The sequence below is a fragment of the Ursus americanus genome, chromosome 20, assembly GCF_024610735.1.
Source record: "Ursus americanus isolate L20-20 chromosome 20, mUrsAme1.1.p, whole genome shotgun sequence".
In the NCBI taxonomy this organism is placed as follows: Eukaryota; Metazoa; Chordata; class Mammalia; order Carnivora; family Ursidae; genus Ursus; species Ursus americanus.
In genome coordinates this window covers 39,561,408-39,588,185 of record NC_142146.1, presented here as the reverse complement: position 1 = coordinate 39,588,185, position 26,778 = coordinate 39,561,408, and the positions used below count along the sequence as shown (strand labels likewise).

Sequence of the window (26,778 nt, the reverse complement as noted above, 5' to 3'; positions counted from 1 at the left end):
AGTGTGGTTTTATACTTAAACTAATTTTATGGAGCAGCAGTACATTATAGTTGTTAGGAACCTGGACTCTCTTTAGCAGACTGCTCTGCTAAATGCGGCTCCATCACTGGTGTCTCTACAACATCCAGGAAGTTATCTCTCTGTGCCTCAATTTCATCATCTGAACATTGGCTCTAATAACATTTCCTGTCATACAGAGTTATTTTGAGTTTTAATGAATTATACGTAGTGTCTGGCACAAAAGAAGTCCTCAGTAAATAATGACTGTTGCTTTTCTATACCAGACAGTGGATCTGATATCCTGTGGAATTTATACTAAAATAAACCTTTGTCACTGGAACTTATGACCAAGTTAAATTCATACAGCCTGAGCAAGTCCTGGCCAAAAGTTAGACACTAATGGGAAATCCTTTCTATTGCTAACCCTTTGGTGCCTGTTTTCCATCTATATTTGAAAGCAGCAGCAATGTTATGGATACGGTAGCACTTAGCATCAGTTCCAACTTCCTCCATGTGTGCCTAGAGTCATTGCAGAGGCTGGCATACTAAATCCTACCTTTCCTAAACTCCCACATAGCTGGTGTTCTGGATGCAAATTAGACTCTTCAATCTAATGCATTTACACAGAGTCCTTAAGGTGAATGTGAGATGAGTACCATCTTCCTGTTGCTTTGGGTCTTTCTACTAGCCAAAATGGTTGTGAGGACTTTGGGTTTTTCTGGAGCAGAAGTCCAGTGTCTGATCACTAGATCAGTGTGTGTTGAAAGGCAGCCGTGATGGGGAAGGTAGTGGCTGTAGCTTCCTTGTCGTTGGATCACAGAATTGGCAGTGAGTTTTGAGGTGACCCAACCCAAAAGTCATCTTCTGAAGTCCCATGTCTCTGATTACGTCAGAGGTAGCAGTTCTCTCGGCAAGCGTGTTGTATGATGTTGGCTGAGAATTGTTTCTGTACCTTACTCCTCTAGTCTCTCCAACACTTACATAAACACCCGGTTTCCTGCATTACATATTTCTAAGCTCTTTTTCTTGCAGACAAACTATGACTGATTTGGACAGGGAGCCACAGAAGTTGTCTTCCCTGTTGCTATCCTTTGTCAAATGATTACTTTTTTCAACTTATTCAGATGACCTTGCTGAGCTTCCCTTCATAATGGAGAACAAGAAAAGGAGGGTAGACTGAGTGTTGGACTGCTGACAAAAAATGATTCCTCAAAACTAACAAGTTCATCATGTGCTGGGGGAGGGTGCGGGGTGGGCGGAGTCATTCTTCTGCTATAGCACGGTTATGGAGGTCCACGGAGTCATGTAGTGAGAGTATCTGGAGTAGGCCTCAGCATGATCACCCCTTAAAAATTTTCAGTTGACTTTACAAGTTATTGTTAAATGTTTCCACTTAGGCAGAAAGATTCAGATCTGTTTTAATCTTCTTTGCTGTACCACCTTGAAAAAATGACTTTTAATGCTGCTTCTTCACCAACACTAGCATTAGGTTCTCAAAGTTGTTCTCAGCCCCCTTCTCCTTTCTGCCTTTCTCTACAGAGCCTAAAAAGCCATATACTCTCTGCTTGCCCTTTTCTTGCCCTAGTAAGAGTCATATGATCTAGTTTTAGAGTAACTCTGCCTGGGGTAGCTTCTAGAAAAGCTTTTGTTTTCCTTATAAAGGAACACTAACAAAGGTTAATGTAGTTTCTTTCAACCTTGAAAATAAATATGTTATCTGGAGCCATAGCAGCCATTTTGTGAACATGAAGTGACAGGCCTATTCACCAAAGATAGCAGAGGGAAAAGACAAAATTCTAAATCTTTGATGACACCCTTGAGCCTCTTTATCTGCCCTAAACATCTTAACCCTGGGCTTTTCCTTAAATGAGGATAATAAGCCCCTATTTGTTTAAATAAATGTTTTTAGGGTATTCTCTTTCTTGCAGCCTCATACCTACATAATATGTTATTTATATCTCCTGGGTTTTTTGTTTTTGTTTTTGGGGGTTTTTTAGGCTCCAATAAGATAACTGGTGTGAAAGTACTTTGAAAAATTATAAAAAGAGAACCAATTTTAAAGTCTTATTTTAAAAAGAATCAGATGTTTTCCGAGTAGCTCAAGGTGGAGGAAGTTTCAGTGAAATGATAAATGATTGAAATAAATATGCCACATAGTCCTTTCAACAACTCAGATGAAGGCTTGCTTCTCTCTTAAATTATTAATAACCCCATTTAGTACTTTCAAAGTGCTTTGGCATCATTTGATATTTAAGCCTCAGAATTTCCCTAGCAGATTGTAAAATCTCATTTTATAAGGAAAGAAGTGAAAACAAGGTTTTTCAAAGACTTTCTCAGAGACATATGCCTGTGGCAGACTCAGAATTGAAAATCAAAGAAACTAACAGTCCAGTGTGTAATTGGCTTTCTCATGTAAGTTTGATATGCAGGGTGTGACACAGCCCATGGAAGCCCTAAGTGTTTAAAGTTGCATTTTACACGTATACTCAAAATAAAGTCCAGCTAATCTATGAGACTTCTTATACTTGAGAATAAAATGTCTTTATATACATTAGAAGAGGGCAAGGAAAGAATATCTTTTACCAGTAATGGACTTAAGTCTACTTGTATGCTACCACAAACTGCATAATAGTTTTGTGTTCCCCGCCCACCCCTGAAAATTCGTATGTTGAAACCTAATCCCCATTGTGATGGTATTAGAAGGTGGGACCTTTGGGGGGTGGTGATTAAGTCATCAGTGCTCAACTTAACAGGACTAGTACCCTTACAAAAGAGATCCCAGAGAACTTCCTGACCTCTTCTACCATGTGAGGATGCAGCTAGAAGCTGTCTGTGAAACAGGAAGTGGATTCTCACGGGACACCAAATCTGCTGGCACCTTGATTTTCAGCTTCCTAGCCTCAAACCGTAAGAAATAACTTTCTGTTTTTTATAGGCCACCCAATCTGTGGTAATTTGTTATGCCTGCCTGAATTGACTAAGACACACACCAAGAGCCTTATCCAATCCTGAAATAAAATAAATGAGGTCAGATTATTATTTTCTTGATGTGCATTGTTATAAGCAGTAAAATGGTTCTTTTGATGACTACATGTTGAAAAAACACAAGGGCAAAATAAAGTCAGATATCTAAGCAGGAAGTGGGTTCATGATCATCCTTAAAAATGGAAGCAAAGAATAGCGATCAAAAGTTCCTTCAGAAGTGTGATGGTCAGAGTCTTCTTCCACCTTCAGCCCAAGAAAGTGTTCTGGCAACGTTAATTATATTTTTTTCTGATGAAACAGAAGTTCCACTTTTAATTAATGGTGTTATTTTTGAGATTAAGTTTATGCGTTTCATGGCCTTGTATCCGAATTCTGACTTAGTAAGATTTGTGTGATGAGAGATGAAAGAGGGGAAAAAGAAGAAAGAGCTCAAACAGAAATACAAAAAGTTCTTAAATTAAGTCTGTATTTTCAAATCCAGAGATGGATAATAAAGGGATTTCCAGTTCCTGTTCTATTACTTTCTAGCTGTAGGACTTTGGACAAGTGCCTTTCCTCTGCACTTAATTTCCTCTTACTGTAAATGAGCATAATGATAGTACCTATTTCATTGGCAGAATGAGCTGATTGTATGAATTGGTATGGTAACAGTAATGTTACCCATTTTTACTATCTGTAAAAACCATAAAGCAATGGGCAAAACTATGAAATGGGCTCATAAGACAAATACTATAAACGTTGTCTGATCTTCTAGCCTGGGTCGAGTGGTAGTGAAGGTGGAATTGATTTCCAGGACAGCACTGCTGCATCTCCTCACTTTGGGAGTTTAAATTATTGTTATTTAGATCTGTTCTCTTGACTGGTTAACAAGCCTCTTACAGGACCATGTCAAATACTTTTTGTATAATACTAAGGAGCAGATTGTTGAGAGGTGACAAAGAGCACACATTGGTCCAGTTCTGCCATCCTTAAAGGCAATACTAGTTACTGGACATTGAAGTAGGGGGGAATGGTTGAATCTGAGAAATGAAGAGGGTGGTGTTCAGCAAGAAATCATGTTTTCTGGATAGAAATCCACTGTTAATGGAAGAAAATTATCAAAAATTATTGAGGAATTATTACTCGTCACAATAAGAAGTAAATGACTGCCCAGAAATGTGCTTTCCAGAAAGCTGAAATAGCAGAATTACAACATGCCCTCTGGATTTCTTGCTGATACTTAGGAATTTATAGGAATAGTACACACCTTGGGAGAATGAGAATTCTGTGAGATGCTTAAGTCTTTGTTACCTGGTGATTTAAGGCTGTTGCATATGTACGTTTTGCTTGTTAACCACCCCTGCTGCAATAGTTTTATACTAATAAGAATAGGGGTCAGGGGCACTTGGGTGGCTCAGTCGGTTAAGTGTCTGCCTTCAGCTCAGGTCATGATCCCAGAGTCCTGGGATTAAGCCTCACATCAGGCTCCCTGCTCAGCGGGAAGCCTGCTTCTCCCTCTCCCTCTGCCACTCCCCCTGCTTGTGTGCGCTCTCTCTCTCTCTCTCTCTCTCAAAAAAAGAAAAAAAGAAAAAAAGAAAGAATGGGGTGTAAGGTTATAATCTTGCTTATTTTATATAACAAATATTCCCAAGGTGTGGTGAAGTTGGAATTGGGGGAGAGATAGGAAACTGAAGCTAGAGAAAGCAAGCGCTTGAAACTAGAATAATTAAATGGGGTGAACTTTAGGGAAAAAATGTGCATAAACATAAACATCAGGCCAGTCCTGGCTTAACATATTGTTATGGCCAGGAGAACCCAGCACAGGACTTGACCCTTCACCCTCAGGGCACCAAGTATTCTCAGTGTCCCCAAAGTACCTTGCATGTTTCCTGTTTGCCTCCCAGCTGGCTCAGCCTCTCCTGACTAAGTTGGGCTAAAAGGAGAAATAAGATGAAAGAACGGTGAGGGAGAGAAGACAGGGGAAAGACAAGATGTAATGAAGAATACAGAAAGAGTGAAGGAAAATTAAAGAGAAAGGAGAGAGAAAGCAAATGAAGATAGAAAATGAGATAACATGTGGAGAAGAAAGAAAGAAAAGAAAGCCTGAGGATGGGACAAGCATGGAATCACCAAGTTGTCACTACACAGCTGGGACTGGAGGTTTGAGCTAGAACCGAATGCATAAAAGGAGGAAGGGGATGTTGTATCTGGAGGAGCTTCCTCAGAGTAGAGGAGTTAGGGAGGTAGAAGAAAAGAAAGGATAGAGGATAAGAGAACACTATTTGTTCTCTCAGATATCTGGATAACAATCATCTTTATGTTTCTTGTGTCAACTCTCTTAGTGGCAATGTGAACAGAAACACATCAAATATTATTTCAAAACAGCAATATACCTTTCGTGAGGCAGAGTGTATGAAGGGGAGGGGAGAATGAGATAAATGATGGAGGAGGAGGGCAGAGGCCAGTCCTATGAGACACTGCAGACAAAAGCTGATGCTGAACCCTTGGGGATGGAAGTGATGCAATGCCTGGGAGAATGAGCAGGATGTTTACTGTCTTTTTGTATGCTTAAAAAAAGAAAAAGAAAAAATTATAGCACTGGCTACATGCAACTGTTTCTTAAAGAACAACACATTGGCATCCAATTTATCCATGGGTGGGTTAATTAGTATCACCTCGAGGGTTTGCATGTGTGGTATTATTTACCCGTGATGTTATGCAACAGTTATTTCACTATGTATTTTTAAGCCAGACTTTAGCACTTTTTCATTTGTATATTAGATCCTTTCACTTTATGACATGAGTCATTTATTGTTGTATCGATACATCCATCTATTCAAGGCATCCTTTGGACCAGTAGTTCTCAAACTTTAGTGAGCATCAAAATCATCTGGAGGGCTTCTTAAACACAGATTTCTGGGTTTCACCCCACCAGAGTTTCATATGTAGTGGTCTGGGGTGGAAGAATCTGCATTTCTAACAGGTTCCCAGCTGATGCTAATGCTGCTGGTCAAGACCTTGCTTTGAGAACCACAGTATTTGACAAATAATAGTGTTCCTACTATGTGAAATTTCTATTACTGCAGAGAGATTGAAATGCAGGATTGTATTTCAAGGTTGGAATTTTTAGAGTTTAGAAAACTTTGTCAGAAGCACTACTATACAAAATTATCAATTATGTTATCATATAAATAGTAAAATGAAAGAATTTCATGATGTTTTTTAGGGAAAGCTTCTGAATTTGTGACTTTCTCTGATTAGATGACTCATTTGAAGGTCTGGCCTTCCCAGTTCAGTCTCTTCAATTTTAAAACCTCAAACTTAAGAGTTGTGGAGGAAAATTTCTCTTCTTCACATGATTCCATCTTGGCCCAGAGGGAAAGACACATTCACCAATATTTCTGTCCTTTTGGAATAGTCCTGGCCAGGAAGCTTGTGCCCCTCCCTCCCCTCTCTTCAGACAGAGCATGATATCTATTAAGCCATATTGGATGCTGGAGGACTATACTCACAACAGAGGATGAGACCACTTTTCTTTCTTTCTCTGACCCCCTGAGCTCTCAGATACAAACGAGCCCACCTCCACTTCTGTGGCAATGCAGTAAGCCCTCCTGGGTAGCATCCTTTTATAGGTAGCACTCCCTAGTGGAGAAGTGCCCAATGTAGGTCTGTCCTTGAAGCTGCCTGGATCAGTGGACACACAGTCTTATCTGCAGCCTGGACCCAGCCCCACTGTGAATGTGCAGATTCTAGATCCAGAAAATTTCGGATCTAAGCTGCATTCTCCAATATGCTTTAACAGAAGCACTGTTAAGTCATTATTACGGTTGGTTATGTGTTTTTTTAAGTATTTACTTCATCAGTCAGCATGCTGGAGGAGAGCAGGAGAAAATTTTAGACCAAAAATACCTCTAAAATATGGGCTGGGAAACAAGTATATACACAAGATGGGCACTTGGGCAGTATAAGGAAACCTAGGGAGACTGAGGATCTTAGTGTAGGACTTGGCTAGCTTAGGTTGGGGCAGCTCATAATGGCTTATAACATATGCACAGGTGGTACATCGGACACAAGGATGCTCAAAAGCAGAGTTCCAGTTAGAGAGCTCCACCTCGCACCCAGTGGTATTCACTATTTGAGGTCTTTTTATCCATTTATTTGAGAAAGATGATGTGAGCAAGCAGGCATGAGTAGGGGGAGGGGCAGAGGGAGAGGAAGAGAATCTCAAGCAGACTCCCCACTGAGCACGGAGCCTGACAGGAGGCTCAGTCTCACAACCCATGAGATCATGGCCTGAGCTGAAATCAAGAGTCAGATGCTTTACTGACTGAGCCACCCAGGTGTTCCCCCCATATCTAAGGCCTTTTAGACATTTGTGGAAAGAATGATTATTGCTTTCATGGCATCTTTTTTCTCCATATAGTGCTTCTCAGCCAGGTCTGCAAATTAAGTTTCCTGTGGGGCACAGGGTACTACTGTGTTCATTCTGCCCTCTAGCTTGTCAGGATCAGGCCTTGTAGCAGCTCAAGATTAATTACTCCAAATCCTGACTTCTTTACCTTATTTTAAATCATCAAGAGCCAAATAATTTCTGGGGCTCATGAGGCTACTGGAGAGAGTTCTGGAAACACCCCATCTCTACCTCTAGTCATAAATTGGCTCTGAACGGGGAATGTTTGGAATTCCGCTCATCAGTGGGGATTTCAGAAACTCTAACTATAGTTTTAACCACATAGGGGTAGTGGAACAGAGAAAGAGGAATATGGACCTTCTCCTATAGTGACCATGTGACATGGAAGTAGAGGGCAAAGCAAAACCATCCTTATTATGAACCAAAGGCTAAGGAGGAAGAATTTTAAGATTTTTACCTAGAGCACTGTCATTAGGAATTTTGTTTGCTTAGTGACATATCAAGGAAAGAAAACTGTTTGGAAAAAAGTTTGATCTTCCAATCAGAGCATCGATGAGGAAAAGTGAAAGCAAAATGAAAGTATATATATATATATATATATTGAGCCAGAGGTGAAGTAAGATTGAATTCTCTATAAAAAATGGGACTAGGAGAAAGGGAAATATTTTAGTTGTTACTCAATCAAGGACTTTGCAGAGCTCAAGAGAACAGGTAAAATAAGATGGAGATCGCTTAACTGGGTTAACTCCCCCAATGAGAGCCCATGTAGAGAACACTGTTAAGAGAAACTCTTGGAGTGCCTGGTGGCTCAGTTGGTTAAGTATCTGACTCTTGGTTTTGGTTCAGGTCATGAACTCAGGGTCATGATCCCAGCATTTTAGGGTTAAGCCCTGAATCGGGGTCTGTTCTCAGCATGGAGCCTGCTTGAAATTCCTTGCCTCTCTCTCTGCCCCTCCCCCTGCTCATGCACTCTTTCTCTCTCTCTCTCAAATGAATGAATGAATGAATGAATGAATGAATAGAAACTCTTCCCTTCCCTTTCCTTTTTTCGCTTCTTCTTTATTATTATTTAAAAATTTTTATCAGAAATTTTCTAACATGCACAAGAGAGAATAATATGATGAACCTTCATGTGCTCATCTGTCAGCTCCAACACTGTCATCATATGGCCATTCTTGTTTTATTTGTACCTCCCCAACTAGCACCTTCTGGATTATTTTAAAGTTAGTTTCAGACATCATGTGATTTCATCTGTATTATCTTAAAGAAATGAGGATTTAAAAAATCAAATTTAACCACAATATTATTTCACATCTAAAAGTATTAATAACAACTCTTGGACCTAATAAATGATTATAGCAAAGTAGCAGGATATAATTTTTTTAAAAAGATTTTATTTATTTGGCAGAGAGAGACACAGCGAGAGAGGGAACACAAGCAGGGGAAGTGGGAGAGGGAGAAACAGGCTTCCTGCTGAGCATGCAGGGCTCAATCCCAGGACCCTGGGATCATGACCTAAGCCGAAGGCAGATGCTTAACGACTGAGCCACCCGGGCGTCCCAGGATATAATGTTAATATATAAAAATCTATTGCTTTTTTATATACAAACAAAGGACAAGTGTAATTTGAAATAAAAAGCACAATATCACTCACATTAACATCTGAAGAAATGAAATACTCAGGTATAAATCTAACAAAATATGTATAAGATCTATATGAGAAAACCTATCAAAAATCTGATGAATAAGATCAAAGAAGAACTAAATAAATGAAGAGACATTCCATGTTCATAGGTAAGCATACTCAATATTGTCAATATTTTAGTTCTTTACAACTTGGTCTATAGATTGAATATAATCCCAGTCAAAATCCCAGTAAGTTATATAATGGATACTGACAAACTATTTCTAAAATTTATATGGAGAGGGAAAGACTCAGAATAACTAACACTATATTGATGGAGAAAAACAAAGTTGGAAGACTGACACTACCCAACTTCAAGCCTTTTTATAAAGCTACTGTATTAAGACAGAGTGGTATTGGTGAAAGAATAGAAAAATAAATCAATAGTAGAGAACAGAAAGCCCAGGAATAAATCCCCATAAATACAATCAACTGATCTTTGACAAAGGAGCAAAAGCAATACAATGGAGCAAAGATAGTCTCTTCAAAAATGGTGCTGGAAAAAATGGATATCCATATGCAAAACAAAAAAAAAAAAAGAAGAAAGAAAGAAAAGAAAAAGAAAAGAAAATGAATTTAGGCAAAGCTCTTACACCATTAACAAAAAGTAATCCAAAATGATCAGAGACCTAAGTGTAAAACACAAAAATATTAAACTCATAGATGATAACATAGGAGAAGACCTGGTGTCCTTGGGTATATTGATGCTTTTTTTAGATGCAACACTAAGGTACAATCCATGAAAGAAATGATTGATACTCTCAATTCCATTAAAATTAAAGTCTGCCCTGTGAAAGACAATGTCAAAATAATGAGAAGACAAGCCACAGACTCAGAGAAAATATTTGCAAAAGACACATATGATAAAGAACTGTTACATAAATATACAAAGAAGTCTTAAATTCAACAATAAAAAAAAATGAACAACCCAACTAAAAAAAAAAGTGAGCTAAAGATTTGAACAGACACCACATCAAAGAGGAGATACCAATGGCAAATAAGCATATGAAAAGATGCTGACATCATATATCATCAGGGAGATGCAAATTAAAACAACAATGAGATTCCATTATACATCTAGTAGAATGGCCAAAATCTGGAACACTGACAACATCAAATGCTGGTAAGGATGTAGAGCAACAGGATTTCTCATTCATTGCTGATGGGAATGCAAAATGGTATGGGTACTTTGGAAGACTGGTTGGCAATTTTTTACAAAATTAGAATTACTCTTATCATGTGATCCAGAAATTGGATTTGAAAACTTAAGTCCACACAAAAACCTGTGGATGGATACTTATCGCAGCTTTATTAATAATTGCTTAAATTTGGAAGAAACTAAGATGTTCTTCAGTAAGTGAATGGACAAATAAACATGGTACATCCAGACCATGAAATATTATTCAGTGCTAAAAATGAATGAGCTATCAAACAATGAAAAGAAATGGAAAACATTAAATACATGTTACTAAGTGAAAGAAAATAATATGAAAAGGCTACATACTGTATGATTCCAACTATATGACATTCTGGAAAAAACAAATCTATGAAGATAAAAAGATCAGTTGTTGCCAGGGTTGGGTGGAGGGAGTGGGAAGATGAATTTGAAGAGCACAGAGGTTTTTCAGGGCAGTGAAAATATTCTATGTGATATAATGATGGGTATATGTCATACATTTTTCCAACCCCATAGAATGTACAACACCACAAGTGAACCTCATGGACTTTGGGCGATTATGATGTGTCAATATAGGTTTATTCTTGGTAAAAAATGTACCATTCTCATTAGTGATGCTGGTAATGGGGAGACTATGCATGTGTGTGAGCAAGGAGGATGAGGGAAATCTCTGTATTTTGTTCTTAATTTTCTTGTAAACCTAAAACTACTCCCCAAATTATCTTTAAAAATATTAATAATAACTCCTTCATATTATATATGTATCTCTCTCTCTCTATCTCTATATATGCCTATATAGAGATAGATAGATAGATCTATATCTATAGATAGATAGATAGATAGATAGATAGATAGATAGATAGATAGATATAATTTTGTGGAAATGCTGCACTGGTGCTTTCAGAAAAAAATGGACAACATATGATAAAAGGACTGGAAGATTAGCTGAGAATGCAGTAAACATTGTTTGATAAGTTTGAAGGTGACACAATCATTTTAGTTGGCAAAACTCCTATGGCTATGGTGTGAGGGAAGATGTCCAGGATATTCAAAGTGTTAGGACTCTTAACAAGGGTTTAGGGAAGATAAGTCACCATAAAAGGAGCCCAGTAGTTTAAAAGAGATAATTCTCAGGCTAGAGTTAGCTGCTAGGCTGATGGAAGGTAATTTACAGATAGAATTTTCCAACTTAGAATGAAGAAGCTGACTGGATATGTTTGAACTGTGAACACATTTCATTGATCCAGAACTCATTGATTTCATATGGGGGACCCTAGAACAATTGTCTTGTCTTAAAGGAAGAAAAGGTCAGGAATTCTAATCTAGCTATCAGTGCTACCCAGAAGGAAAAAAAATGCAAAACTCTGCTAATCTTGTAGGATTCATGGAAGAACAGAAGGGAATGGAATGTTGGGGGATTATCAAACTGCTGTAAGAAAAGATGTATCTGAAGGAATAATTCTACCACTGATTATGTGGGGAAAATGTATTCAAGGATTGGAAAGTCCAAAAGCCAAGGAAAGGCAAGGTTTCAGGGAAGAGCACATGAAAAAAAAAAAAAAAAGCATAATGCAGCAATCAGAGAGAAATAAATTCATTTGAAAAAAATTTTATTGTGGAAATTTTCAGCTCACACAAAAGTGGAGAGAATAATACAATATTCCCATGATGCAGCCCCAACAAACCATAAAATTGTTGCCATTTTGTTTTAACTATTCCCTCACATGATTTTATGGTGGAATATGTTAAAGGTCCAGATGTTTATCATTTCATTAATAAATAATTAAAAGGTTTTCAACATACAGGGGGGACCAATAAAGCTTTGGGTAAAACTGGAGGACTGGACTAGAGGTGTCCCCACTGCACATTTCATAGTTTTAAAAGAAGATAGTATTTTAAATGTTACTCTCTTATGGTGAGACAGTGTATCCAAGTGAATTTCCCCATTGGTTTAGGAAACACAGTGTGACAATGAATTGCCCAATTTCTCCCTTGTGCGTTTAAATTCACTGGTAATGGTCTTTGGACCACATGCCCAGATTGACATCTGTGTTGGTCAGCCTGATATAAAAATATTTTATCTGTAAGTTCATGCCTGCCTTTCCCAATGATAAAACTCTCAGCAATGTTCTGTGGATGATAACAAAAATATAGACCTGGGTTGTATTATTTACAAAAATGGGGACAGATAGTTTTGATTGGGATGATGCTCTAGTGGCACAGGAATTGCTTGCTTATATTTTCTTAACTTATTAGAGTCAGTCTGGTGCTGCAATTTGGCACACCAAAATGAATTTGTGGCTGGATTAATTCAACTTTGTAGTTGCTGAAGAAGCTATAGTCATCTCAGTGCTCAAAGATGGCCTGAAGTACCATAGCTGCTGAAGGAAATCTGGCCCCTTCAGAATGAGACCAAGCCAATAAAATCAGAAAGTAGGAAAAAATGAATTTAGCTTACAAGGGGAAGGGGAATTTGATTTAGAACTTTATTGCTTTCTCTTACAACTTCATAATCAAATAATTAATATTCAAATTTGGGATGTTTGTTATTTTATAGCTTTTCATAAATGACTTTTCATCCTTTGGTGTGAAGTGGAGTTAAGGCAAATTTGTAAGGTCTTTTCCCTTCTCACAGGTTTTGGGGGCAACAGTTAGACCACTCAACACACTGGTCCCAGGAGGATTTAAAAGAAGCATCCTCGAACACAGGAGCAGGACTGCTTAGACGCAGTGCCGGTTTCCTCTCCGGAGAGCCTATTAGGCTTGGCAGTTAAATCCAACAGGTTTAAAGAACAAATATCTCGGGAGAGTTAGTGGGGAATCTTCTTGCTACTATCCCTACATTTTCACAGTGGTCTCTGCAGGAGGAAATTTCTAACTATACATCTGACCTCTTGGAAGTACCATGAGGGAGCTTCTGTCTCTCTCTTGATCCCTTGGAACAGGAATGTTCAGTGGGTGGTCCTGGTATCGTCATCAGTTGGGTCATACTTTACTGGAGTGAATTTCCCCAGGCTCAGGAGCAGAGAAGGTTGAACCTTTTCTCTTTTTCTTTGGTCATTGCAATCCAAGTGAGACCTGAAAGTTGAAGGGTAGGTAGAGCCCTAACATCCTTTTCTTCTTTTTCCTGCTGTGTCTTTCTAGGAGACGTCCCTTCTTAAAACAGCTAGGTGCGTGGATGTGGAGTCCGCCCGGCAGATCAGGTCTTACCTCTAGGGATCTATGTCTGTGAATGTGCTCTTCTCACTTTTGTTGTAGATTTCGGGCGAGTGGGAGGCCTCTGGTCTAAGCCAGATTCTCAGACGCAGTTCACCAAAAGCCTGATGCTTTGGGTGTGACTATATTCTTGCTCAGTTATTTGTTTTTTGTGTATTCTCCTTTTGTTAAGGTGATGGAGGAGAAGAACTGAGATTAAGCTGCTGAATCCTAATAGAACAATTACATTTTTCACATGGATATAAATCTAGTTATAAGACAAAGTTTTGGTGGAATTCAACACTTTCAGTCTTAAATTGCTGACAACCAGTTGATCCTGCTTTTTCTAAATTTAACATTTCTCAAGATTATAGCGCATTAACAGTGTTCAAAGTAGAAATAGGAAGACATTTTTGTTTAAAAAAAAGATGCTTCATTTAACATTTATAAACTGTATATTGTTTATATTCCCTCAACTGTGGAGCCCAAATGTGCTGGAGAAAACTATTTTTGTAGAGGGAATACTAAGAGTGAATAAATATTCATAACTGTCTATCTTTTCAGAAATTTTGTTAAGGAATCTGAGAACCTTGAAGAGCCTTTCTGATAGCTGCTATAATACATTGTTCTCTGTTACAACTTTAGTTGAGATTTATAGGTCCTAATAATATTTCAAGTAACAATTCTTTCCCCCACCTCGTGTCTTAATCTGTCTGGGTGTTATAACAAAAATACCATAATCTGAGTGGCTTATACAACATTTATTTCTCATAGTTCTGGAGGCTGGGGAGCCCAAAATTAAGGTGCTAGCAGATTTGGTATCTTGTGAGAATCCACTACCTGGTTCATAGACAGTTATATTCTAGCTGTGTCCTCACATGGTAGAAGGGGCAGGAAACATTCTTGGATCTAATATCTAATGTAATAAAAACAACAACAAAAATGCCATTGAAAAACTCTCTCTTGCTTTGTGAATTTGTTGTTCTTTTCCCATAGTAATACAGGACTTTTTTTCAGAGCTAAAATCACATTGTCCTATGACATCCCTTAAAACTTGTGAGGCTGGATTAAAATGAATATGTAACCACCTATTGTTGTTTAAACTTTATTTGGAGTGAGACCTTGGGGTTGTGTGTAATGTATGTTTGTATGTGCAAACAGCAAGTTACATAGTCTTCAAAGAATCCCAGGATAGCTTTAAACTTTTAATTTAAAACTTAAACTTTAGATATGACATAACCATCAAAAAATAACATTTCAAAGCAAATTGAATTTCCTCTCCGCAGGTGATATGGGACTTTAACTCTGCTAACCATAGGGCATGATTTCCTTTCTTATCTAAGAGACCCATGTTGTTTATCATGGAATTAATTATGTAATTTAGTTGCCTTAAGCATAAATAAAATTAATCTTAGGTGCTGCTTAAGGAATGTTTTCAGCATACCTATAAATTATTAAATTTTCAAAGTACACAGACCTGTAAAGATATGGATGAAATGGAGAGTGGATTAGGCTACCATGAGGCTTAAAATTTTATTTCTGAATAACGGTATTTCCTAGGCTTTATGCAAACTTCCTCACCTGTGATTCCTGGGATCATCTAAATAAACCATCTGCACCCGAGTCCTTGTCTTAGGCTCTGCTTTTGAGGAAACCACATTGAGGCATCATCCAGCAAAGTCTGCCTCAAAGGCTGGATTGTGAATAGATTTAAGAGACACTAGAAACATTTCTGTCAAAATTTGCTTGCCATTTACATTCTTCATTTCAGAAAAATGTTTTCAGGATTATTCAATTCCACCTTGTTGAGAACTCTGCTTTTTCTCCTTCTGTGTCCCTTTCTCTCTCTAGGAAAAAAGTGTAGAAATTAGGGGGAGATAAAGGGCCTGGCGCCTTTCTTTGTTGTTCATACAAAAATTTTATAACTTAACGGGAAGTGATAGGGCAAAGCGTATTTTAACTAATGAGGTCAGACTTATTAGATTTTAAGACATAGAATAGGAATGTTAATTTGTCATGTGGGCACTTAATAGGAAATCGAAGAAATACATTTCTCAGGTCTTTGATTGCAGGAGATTTTCATTAAAATAAGCTGCAGCTTGGAGTGGCAGTTTTCCATTTTGTGCTCCCTATCTTTGGCTCCAGAGCTTGTACTTCCCTTTACCTCTGAAGCTTCCTTCCTAGGTTGGGGCAAGCCACTGTGGCCAGCTTGTACTTACCTTACCTTGTGAAAAGTTGACAGAGATTGAACAAAATCAAAAGTCAATGAGTGAAAAAGCTGATGAGTTTCTCATGCCTGACTCTTCCAATATGTGCCAGACAGTAGAGGGGACCAGAGGACTGAAGCTTGTTATTTCTTTTTTTTTTTACCTTTTAAAATTAAGGTACAATTGACATGTAACATTTATTATTTCTTGAAGAGGTTTTCTCTATAAATAAAAAGGGGTGATGTGCTGCCAAGAGAAAGCTGGGGACAAAAGGGAAAGAAGAGACTGAATTAGGAACTAAGGGCTATCCATCTGGGACCCTCCTTACTCCTGAGATTTTAGCTGTGAAACCATTACACTTTGATGTCATAGGGCTGACACAGCTTAGGTTACAAGTACAATGCCAGGTTTGCTTTCCTCCCACTCCATACAGCTTTGGGACTCTTCGGTGAATAAATGCTTAAATAAAAAGTGGCATCTGGTATATATTTGCAGGGGCAAAGTCAGTAATTGGCAAACAATGCAAGTGGAAGGGGATTCCCCTTCTCTCTGCTTATCCCTAGATGGGGGACCTTCTTATGCACTCCTGGGCATCAAGGATCAACAATCCAGAAATAAGTGCTCACCTGGGAAAATAGTGAGGTCTATATCCCAGTTTTCCCACTTCAGAGCACTGAAGGAACATACCCCATAGGGTAGAAGAAGGAGGAGATCCTCATTCATGCCACACATGTTTCTGTACATACGTTGTTTAAATAAAATTATACAAATTCTCTCAATTTACTAGTTTGCAATAACTTTTATTTCACTTTGCCACCATAATGAAGGGCAGTAGAAAGAACATGGACTTAAGGTTTATGTCCTTGGTTTATGGCCCTGCATTCCAGAGACCCAGGACTCTGCAGGGTGCAAAAGAAAAACCAGGTATTGGGTAATACATTCTTGGAAGAGTTAATATTGTCTAAGTGCTTTTTATGGAATTTAACATACCTGTGAAATTTTCGAATTCTCATTTCTCTGCGGCATCTAGTATGGGAAAGGTAAATGTTGTTCAAATTAGGGGTATTTTTTTGTGCTAATGTGACTTTCTGGGGGGTAGGAGAAGCTTAGATGTGTTAAAAGATAAACTGAGGCACATTTAAATTTTCAAGAGTTTCTTTATACATCCATTCAAACTGGGGCAGCACTAAACTGAAAGTGTTTAGTAGGAGCACTCCACCAATAGGAACTAAGAAAGAAGTTTTTATACAGAACATGTGGAAGTGAACCCAGGAATTTGTTTGATTGGCTATAACTTAAGTGATTGCCTTATTTGGGGAAGTCTAGGTGGCTGTTTGTAATTTATTGATCTTAAGTTTCACTTTCTTGGATTTAGTGCATTGACTCTGGCTTAGATTTGGTTTGCTTGCATAGGCTACTAGTGCATTATAGCCATCCTGTCCTAATGGTCTCCTTATTTAATTATTTTAACAGATGGATTTATGATGAGTTTGACAATAGAATAGGGGGTGAATTTTTATTCATGACATTGTATGGCCTTTAAGTAAACTTAATTACAGTCCTGCCCTGACCCATTTCAGAAGTTTTGGGAGCAAAATATACAACCCCATCTCACTGGTCTCAGAGAAGGATAAATATTGGCCAAGTGAATGAAGCAATGGGTTGACTTAAGTATTTCCTGTTAAACTCAATAGTTGAGAGAGAACTTGGCAGGGTGGGACTCCAGTAAGTGAGGAAGAGGAACTCTCAGCATCTCTCCTCAACCTAGGAAAATCTCCCTCTTGATCCTCTGAGCCCACAGTCTCCACTGTCCTTTCTAACAATAAGGAACTCTCAAATGATTGCTTAGATTCTGAAACGCAGTCTATGGGTTCTAACTGGTCACATTCACTAGTGGGTGGGACAACTATGCTACACAAGGTTACCTGGACTGTGAGGCTCTTCTCTTCAAGTCTTTCCTTCCATGGTGCCGAATGGGCAAGCTAAGGCAGGGCATACTCACCGCAATGGGCTGGGCCATCTTGTTTTTCTCTTTACTTCCTCTTACCTTCATGTTGCATCTTGCAGCAAGAACTTTTGACTCACTGTCCAGCAGGTGCTAAGATTGGGATTAAGGAACAATCAAGAATGTTTCTTTGGGCCTTATGCCCAAGTTTTGGGTTCCATTCCGACCACATCAGAGAACCTGGCTCTAAGGGTTATTGTCACCAGCCAACAAAACAGTGCCTTAATTTTAAATTTATATTCTTGTTTGTGTGAATTCTCCCTCAGGAATGTCAGAAAGAATAGTTATTATTGACAGTACAGGATTTTCACATTTGGGAAACACTGGCTGTTAGGATGACTGGTTTGCCTGCGAGTAAGGAGTTTCTTGGGATACAGGACTTTGATTGCTAAAACCAGGAAAGTCCCTGAGAAGCCAGCATGAGTTAATCACCCTGGCTGAGATGCCATCTCAAGGCCATTAAATCCCAGACATAAATTTAACTTCTACTAGTTGTGCAACCTTGGATATCTTACCAACTCTATTCGGGCCTTAAATTTCTCTGTTGTAGGAGGGTTTTTATGAATATTAAATTATAGTAAATTAAATTTCCTAGAATATTTCCTGGTCCATAGTAGATGCCACATTAATATGTCTTTCTTTCTTTCTTTCTTTCTTTCTTTCTTTCTTTCTTTCTTTCTTTTCTTTTTTACTTTTATTGGTGCAGCAGAAAATAAAATGATGTTCTGAGGGAAAAAAACACAAAAGAGGAAAAACTGAAGTATTTTTCTGATTTAAAAAATTGGAGAAGTTTTCTGAGTCCCCTTTTCATCTCAGCTTTCCATCATAATGGTAAGCAACATCTGGATTGGACAATGGAACCGTGAATATATTCCAATTCTAGAGTAAACTAGGGGCCACATATTCAAATGACTGCAGGGACTATACAGGAAACATGAATGAGTGAAATGGTATGAATGGGACTTGGGGCAAACAGGCACTAATAGATTGTGGCCACATGGGAAGGAGAGCCCAAAGTGTGCCAGATCTTACCAGTTTTTTTCTAGAGAAGCCATGTGTATAATTTTGAATGTGAAATATAGTTATTTGAATATGTTGACATCCAGTTTAGGACTTTTAAAAACAATGCATTAGCCAATCAAAACATTCCAAGGAACTTTAATCCTCTCATTGAATTGTTTTACTGCAGAAGAGAGTGCAATTGGATGTCCTAATAAGACAATGAAAGAAAGTTTATTCTACCCAGATGGAAAAATTACCATTATTAAAAGGTAACCAAAGTAATTAAATGATTATCGAAACAAAATAAAAGATAGGGAATTGTCAGGCTTTGAATTTGGGTTATCTTGTAAATCTAGCAACTCAACACTAAACGCGTGGCGTTGCAAAATTGTAAAGGTAGAACCTGCTAACAAAGCTTCATGTAATTCTTGCAAGCATTACCTGATAGATTTCAAAACAGTTCGAATATTAGTCATCCCAGATATGCCTGCCAAAAGGGTAGTGTGTTAAAAGAACATCTGCAGTCCACATAAATACCCCCCGCTGAGTTAAACGCAGAGAGGAAATCAGCTTCAAAAGTTGCAGAAGGCAAAGAAGCTGAAACAGCAGTTTTACAGTTAAGTGGTTGATAGGCTTTCCTGTGGGTGAAACTGTTACTGAGGAGCTAGTTAGTTCCCAGTATATTACATGTGTGACCTTTAGCTTTAGGTGACGAGAACTTTTGAGGGTATATTTGGACTCCCCCTATTCCAGGAATCATTTACACTGTATAAATTGAATACCAATTCTGTCAAGTACGGGGATACTAAATGATTTATACTCCTCTGAGTTACAGTAATACCATGAAATGAAGAAAAAACTCACTTAACCCTTAAATGTGTCTAATTGCACTGTAGAACCAAAAAGGCAAACAAATCATAGCAGTTGCTAAAAAAGCAGCAGAGCCCATGGTAGTATTGTCCTGAATGTTTTCAAACAGCATAAAAATGTAAATTCAAGCAGAACCAGCCTGCCAAATGGAAGTTGATCCGAAGAATCATCACTGTTACGGTCTGACCCTTGTGATTTCTGGAGCCTTCGTAGCTGATGGCAGACTATTCCGCAGTGACCTAACCACATTGTTTTGCCACAGGACAGAGGAGGTTTGTGATCTGTGGCAGATTTCTGTAGGTTCTGAATGTCTGGGCCAGAAACCATATAAAGAGAAATCCATGTATGTGGTATTACTGAGGATGGCCGTATACTTTCTTACTTCAGAGATATGTGTTTAGCGCCTTTTCTTTTTGACTCAATATATCCAAACAGCAGAGCTGTAGAAATGGGAACAGGATTTTCTTTTTGTCTTTTGCTTTCATTTATTCTTGTTAAAAGGGAAACAATTGATTCGGAGTTTAAACACTGTGCTTGCGACTACCAGTTATATAAAGCCAGAGAGAGAGAAAGAGAGAGAGAGAGAAAGAGAGAGAGAGAGAATCATATACTAAATTCTTTCTTGCTTCTCAACTTAAAAGAAAATTCCTGTGAAACCATTTTAGGTCAAATCAGAGCTATCAATCAGTCCCTATCACATTGGTAGACTTTGGCTGGAGAGGAGAAATCTAGCATGTGAGTGAGGTTATGATTCGGGAACTAGCTTTTTGAACTTAGAAAACGTTACTGATGAAAGGTGATCTGTTTTATTCTTAATCTACAATTCACCAGTTATGCAGCTTCAGGAGCTTATTTGAGACAATAAGAATCATGATTCAGGATAAGAATCAGAATAAGGATCATGATGCAAGAATGATTGCTTGCAGGTCTGTCCAACATGAAAGATAATTTTGTGGAATGAATCATTTAAAGACAGTAAGAGTCCATGATGAAACTACACTCTGGAGTTTGAAAAGAGACAGGGCTGCTTTAAGAGAGAAACAGGAAGTTGTAACTAGAAGCCATCTGAATACTAAGCCAAGGCAGACCGCTCCTGAAGTAGCAACTTTAAGTGGCAGTGTTTATTCTGAAATCTTAAGACAGCCAGACTGTCTTAGGCAAATCTTGATAAAATAGTCCTTATCCAGGTTTTTATCTAAGGAATCCCAAGAAGACCGGAGGATGGAGAGACAGCAAAGTTTTATGTTAGAGAAGGATGAGTATCAGTTTCAACATCAGGGAGCGGTGGAGCTGCTTGTCTTTAATTTTTTGCTCATCCTTACCATTTTGACAATCTGGTTATTTAAAAATCATCGATTTCGCTTCTTGCATGAAACCGGAGGAGCAATGGTGTATGGTGAGTGCAGAAATTGTAGGATTGATGTGAAACTTGTTGCTCGGGTGTAATTAGAGACTTGTGCTCAGATGGCAAGTATTGAAACTGGAGAAAATGTGCTGATTGAAATGTCATTAGCTTGATGAAAGGTGCTGCAGCGTAATGAATGCTCATCTCTTTCCAGATGAGCTGCCGAAATTTGCCCTGTCACAAGAGTAAATGTCACAGTCTTGTTCTCACACGGCACACATAATGCAAGTCTGTTGATAGATGCGGATCCATTGTCATGTGGGGAGTCAAACCGTGCAAACTGTTTTTGTAATGACAGATATTGGGAAGTCATGGCTCCGCAGTCACAAGAGCAGCCCATCTTTCACAGGAGGAACTGATAAGCATTATAAAGTTCTAGAAATAACATCATTTAAAAATGTATGGAGTAAATCCTCTTTTGTCAACTAGCTTCAAGAAGGAAATGTTCAGAAACACACACCACCCCTCCTATTGGAATAATTGTATCCAAATCCATGTTAATTATATGGGCAATGTTTTATTTTCTTATAAGAGTTTCTTTATGCAATACTTTTCATTTCTTAGGCTTATTTCAGACTTTTTAATTTATAATTCTTGTTGTTTTAATGTTATTTGTTATGTACCTTTTTGGGGGTGAGAAGGGGCAAGATGTGGAAAAGCGTTTAACATTTTAAACTCCCAAAATAGTACTCTTTCTGTGCAATTTACCATGTCATGCCTTTCAGAAAGTTGAAAAAAAATGTGACAGAGGTTATCCATACTGTACTCTCATCTTTGAAAGTAAAATGCAAGACACTAGTAGTTTTAAAAACTTACTCACTTTCACATTACCGTTCTGATCTCAGCCTGGTAATGGATAGGAATTTTGAATATAATGAAAATAGGTGGGGCATTGCTATAATTCATTGCAGAAAATGTACTTTTATATTTTGTTTCCCTCATTTTGGAAGTCTTGAAGCACATTTATATCCCTGAGTTTCAGGGAACAGGATCAATGAACATTTTATATGCTAACCATGTGATGTCCTGATGCGAGATACTTAAGCTAGGAACTAAAAGTTTTAGGCTAAGCAGTATAATTTCTTTCAGGAGACTGATGTGCCGATCCCTTCAGAGCACAGAGTTAAATTCCTTTGTATTGAGGGTCTTAAAGCACACAAAAAAAAAACTCTCTTTTGAGGGGAAAACACAATCAGGTTGAAGAGAAAGTCAAAGAGAAAGGAAGTGATTCTGTCAGATGTAAAGAAGGCCCTAGGCAGCAGTCATTTGCCCTTCTCCATCAACAGTGAACCACGATCTTTCTTTCTCTAGACTTGGCTAATAAATAATCAATGAGGATATGGGATGTAATCTGAGAAGCCAGAAACAATGTAATTCTTGGCATTAAATTAAAGGGCTATATATGGTTTTGCAAAACAACGCAGATTTTAAAATAATAAACCTTCTTCTAATAGGAAAAGATTTCTTCACAGCACTGCGTTTGATTAAACTATGATTCATTTTGCCAATTTCAGTTTATCTATCATGGAGATACTGTTTTGTAAAACTTTTGATTAAATTTTGGTGATTTATTAAAATTCAACCATTTTCTGTACTCACAATACATAAATGCAACTTTTACTTTTGAGCCTGAAAAAAATCCCAGATTACCTTTAATTCTCAAAACTTAATGAAATACTTTTAAGTTGCAGTTGAAGTCATAAAATATTAGCATATTGCTCAATAGGTCAGATAGCATTTCTTTAAATTGCTATTCTTAAGGCTTATGGTTAATAAGAGCGGGAATAAGTTGACTGACTTTTGTTCTTTCAAGAACTTTTTATTTGTAAGTTATTGAAAAGAAATTCTGAAACAATGCAAAGTGAAATGATTATAAAAATTATGAAAACAGGAGTGCTTGCATGGTTGAGTTGGTTAAGCGGCTGACCCTTGATTTCAGCTCAGGTCATGATCTCAGGATCATGAGATTGCCCTGCATTGGGCTCCACACTGAGCGCAGAGTCTGCTTCTTTCTCCATCCCTCTCCAACCCTCTCCCTTTGCCTCTCCCCCGCTAGTGCTCTCTCTCTCCCTGAAATAAATAAATAAAACTTTAAAAAATTATGAAAATGTGCATATATATGCATGACTATTCCTTTACTAGAATTCTGAGTATCCTTGAGTTATCTTAAACTATATAAATCAATGAAATACTTTTATTTTAGTGTTTAATTTTTTTGTTGGTATAGAATTATAATTGTTGAAATTTACGGGGATCTTGGAGGTTATCTTCTCTAGCTCCCTCATTTTACAGAGGGAGAAACTAAATCTCAGAACAGTGAAGTAACTTACCCAAAAATGAACAGCCATTCATAGCAAGGTCCATGTGCTTTTATACATCTATACACATGTCTAATAAGGTTGGTTCCTGTTCTTCATAAAAGAGCTCTTACCAATAGTCTCTGAAAATACTCCATATGGAAGGCACTAATGACATATCATATTTCTTCTTCAGGGATGATCTAAATGTTTTACCTGAAATGTTATCACTGACTTTCTGTCAATGATAAAATAGTCTGAGACTACAACAGAGGAACAAGGTTGGACATTCTAATAAACACGTTTAAATGAGAAGGGGAAAGGAAATGACAAGTGAGTGAGGTACCCAGTGCCTAAAAATGCATTTGAAATTCACGAACTGGGAAGGAGTCTTAGAGATGATAATTCCAACATCTTAATATCACAGTCAAGGAAACGAAAACTTATTGAGGTAAAGGCCATGTAATTAGCTGCTGAGTTGGAATTCAACCTCCATCTCTACTAAGACATGCTGCCTTTCTGCTGGTATTCTGCTGAAATGTGTCCTAATATCCTTTAGAAGACACAATAGATGTTAATGCATTTTATCAGTATATGAGGAATCCAACTTAAAAATTCTAAGGAGCAGGGGCTTAGGAAAGGAGCAGTTAAAGAAAAGTGAGGGGAAAAGTTATCAAATAGAACATTTAACTGCTCTCTTACAGTTTTGTTAGAAACAATTTCCAAGTTGTTAACATTAAGATGTCAAATGGAGGGTTGTAAAGGCCAAGAAAAATCATGTGTAGTGTTTGGTTTGATTCTGTGTTCATTGGAGATAAATCTGATACTCCAACTACAAATAATCTATTATTGAAAAATATCTTCTTTTTTTTTTCTTTACATGAAGGGTCCTAAGATGCTTTTGAAAATCAGTGGCAGCATTATAACAATATTTTTACTCCACAAGGAACAGTAATGGGTAATTGTGTCTCATGACATTCTATGGCTCTCATTATTTCAAAATTCAAGGCTTGGAATCTATAACTGGTTTAATAGCTAAGCAACGGTGATATTCCTTTAAATTGGACTAATAGCTTAAATGACTATTAATGGTCAAAATATTGATTGACAGCAGCTGGTGCACTTAGTGCTGCTCACTGAGAGCCCTGTATCTCATGTTCATTGTTCATAAAAGAAAAATTACTCCTTGTTCCTCGATAGCATTAAGAATTTTATTACACATCACTGGGGGCTCTCATACTTTAGAGGACATTCATAATGCTAGACATTTGAGGGTTGGGATCTAAGCTTAGGGACAGAACAATTTAAACCTCTTTGAATTCTATCTTTGATTTTATGGCCTTACAATCTAAGGGACACTCTCTGAACTCATGTGGAAATTGGCTCACTGTTTAGTGGACAGAAGGAAAATTCCACACCACAAAATTTAGATTTTGAATTCATTAAACTGTGTCATATTAAACTATGTAAACTAGGTCTGATCTTCTAACAGTACACTTAGCAATATAATAGGGTCAAATGATTCACTCAATAGCATGTTTTTTTTGAAATTTATAGATAATATAGTTACATGATGAGTCACTAAGGTTTTGAAAGCTGTCTTTCTTGAAAAATCCCAGGGCATTAATTTCCTCCTAGCACTCCTTGGAGATTCCTCAGGCTGAAACTGTGCTGCTGCACATGATGTGTCTCCACCCCACTGCTCTGCGGTGCTCTACTCCAGTCCAGCACTGCCTTCTTGGCTGCCAGGCCTGTAAAAGATGTTTATTACCACTTTGCACTCCTCCCCTGCCTGGAAGGCCCTGCTGAGGCTTTGTATGTACTCAAACGTAGTCTGCGTTACAGACAAAGCATGGGATGCTCTTTTGGGGATTTGGAGTTTTAATCCTGATGACTTTCTTTTTTTTATCAGTAGCTAGATGCATTACTTTGGACAAGTGACTTAATCTCTGGCCTTACTTGTCTCATCTGTGAAATGAGGAAGAAATGAAAGCACCCTTCCAGCTGCAAAAGTCCTTCAAAATTTAGGCCAACACTAACTTCAGCCATCAGGCATGGCTCAGCCTCTCCAACCCAAACCAGTAACTTTCTTCCCAGAACCATCCCAGACAGGATTTTAGTTAGTGTTATTTCACCACTCTTAGTGCTTCCAGTTCTGCTCTGATTTTGTAATGAGTGCTTAGTAAATCTTATTGAAGTCCTGTCAGAAAGGTAAGGAGAGCAAGTTACACCATCAGAACAGAGAGGGCAGGTTGAGGATTCAGGGGTTTATGGATGCATGTCATGTGAAAATTAGAGTGCTTCTGGTTTAATTTGAAGGGACCTACAGGAAAGGTAATTAGGGTTAAGAGCCCAGTGAATGGATCTTGACCTCCCTTTAGTGTAAAAGGGTTGATTTTAAGGAGATCAGGGCAAGATTTTCCGTGCTGTAAAGTGTTAGCCAAATAAATGTTGAAAAAGTAAAAAAAAAATCAAGGCGTATTTCTGTCTATAGGTCTTCCAAAGTTGATTTTAAGAAAATAAGCTCCTAAACATTCTGTTGAGCTTCTGAATCTCTAAGGAGCTGCAGAGGAAGCCCTGAGTGCAAACTATTGTGGTAACCTCAGAAGATCCTCTCTCAGGGTATTAAAGGCTAAGTAAGAAGTGCACACATCAAGAAAATGAATCTATGATTCAAACTGTTTATGTAGACATATATAGTCTAAGTTGGATTAAGATTTTATAGTTACGAAGTAGAGATATAAAGAACTAACATTTGTGAAACATCTATTACATCAAAATATAATAATAAAAATAGCTAACACAAATAGCATTTACAATGTGAATTATTTTGTCATAAGGGCTTTATGTATGTTCACTCATTTAATCTTCACAACAACCTTTTTTAGATGGGGAAACTGAGGCACCAAAAGTCAAGTAACCTCCCTAAGGTCACATATCTACAAAATGCCACAGCTGAGGCTCAAACCTTGGTAGTTTGGCTCCATGTGACCACTGGGTATCAAAAACCTGGGTGTGTTTGTGTGTGCGTGTGTGTGTGTTGGGGAGGAAGTAGTATCATTTTCATGTTACAAAAGAGGAAACCGACCCTCAGAGACATGAAATGACTTGCTGGTAACAGGGCTGAGCTTCAAGCCCAGGACCATAAAACCCATGTCCTTTCACACACCTAACCCTAGGAGAGTTGTTATTACTTAATGAATGTCTACTCTATGCCTGGTGATGGTATTTTAGGAAGTTTATAGAAGGAAGAGACTGAGATACCTAACTATAAATATTATTGCTAATCCTTACCACATCCATGCAAAATACAATGATCTTCAGTTTGCATATAAGGACAAAGCAACTCAGAAAATTCACAACTTTGGCCAAGGCTTCACAGAATAATTGGCAAGAAGACCATTTTGAAAGCTAGAGCTCTCAAATTTTGTCCTCTCACCAATGTCTGCTGCTGATGTGTAGTCGGGGGTGAGGAAAAGTTGAGGAAAGGAGGCAAGTAGTAAACTTTTCCTTTTACCTTAAGGCCTCAGAAATATTATCCTATCAGAGCAAAAAGCCCAG

The 26,778-nt window shown here is 37.9% G+C and overlaps 1 protein-coding gene across 7 annotated transcripts in view; it reads left to right on the top strand.

Moving 5' to 3' along the window:
- Positions 1–26,778, top strand: part of SLC9A9 (solute carrier family 9 member A9) — a 661,514-nt gene that overhangs the window by 96,270 nt on the left and 538,466 nt on the right. For 2 of the 7 annotated variants that reach the window (XM_045813388.2, XM_045813396.2), the window contains exon 1: positions 20,591–20,911. The exons of the other annotated variants lie outside the window; for them this stretch is intronic. In XM_045813388.2, coding sequence (XP_045669344.1) covers positions 20,737–20,911 — 175 coding nt within the window. In that variant the 5' untranslated portion in view covers positions 20,591–20,736. Of the gene's footprint in view, positions 1–20,590; positions 20,912–26,778 lie in introns of those variants that run through there. 7 annotated transcript variants of the gene reach the window in all.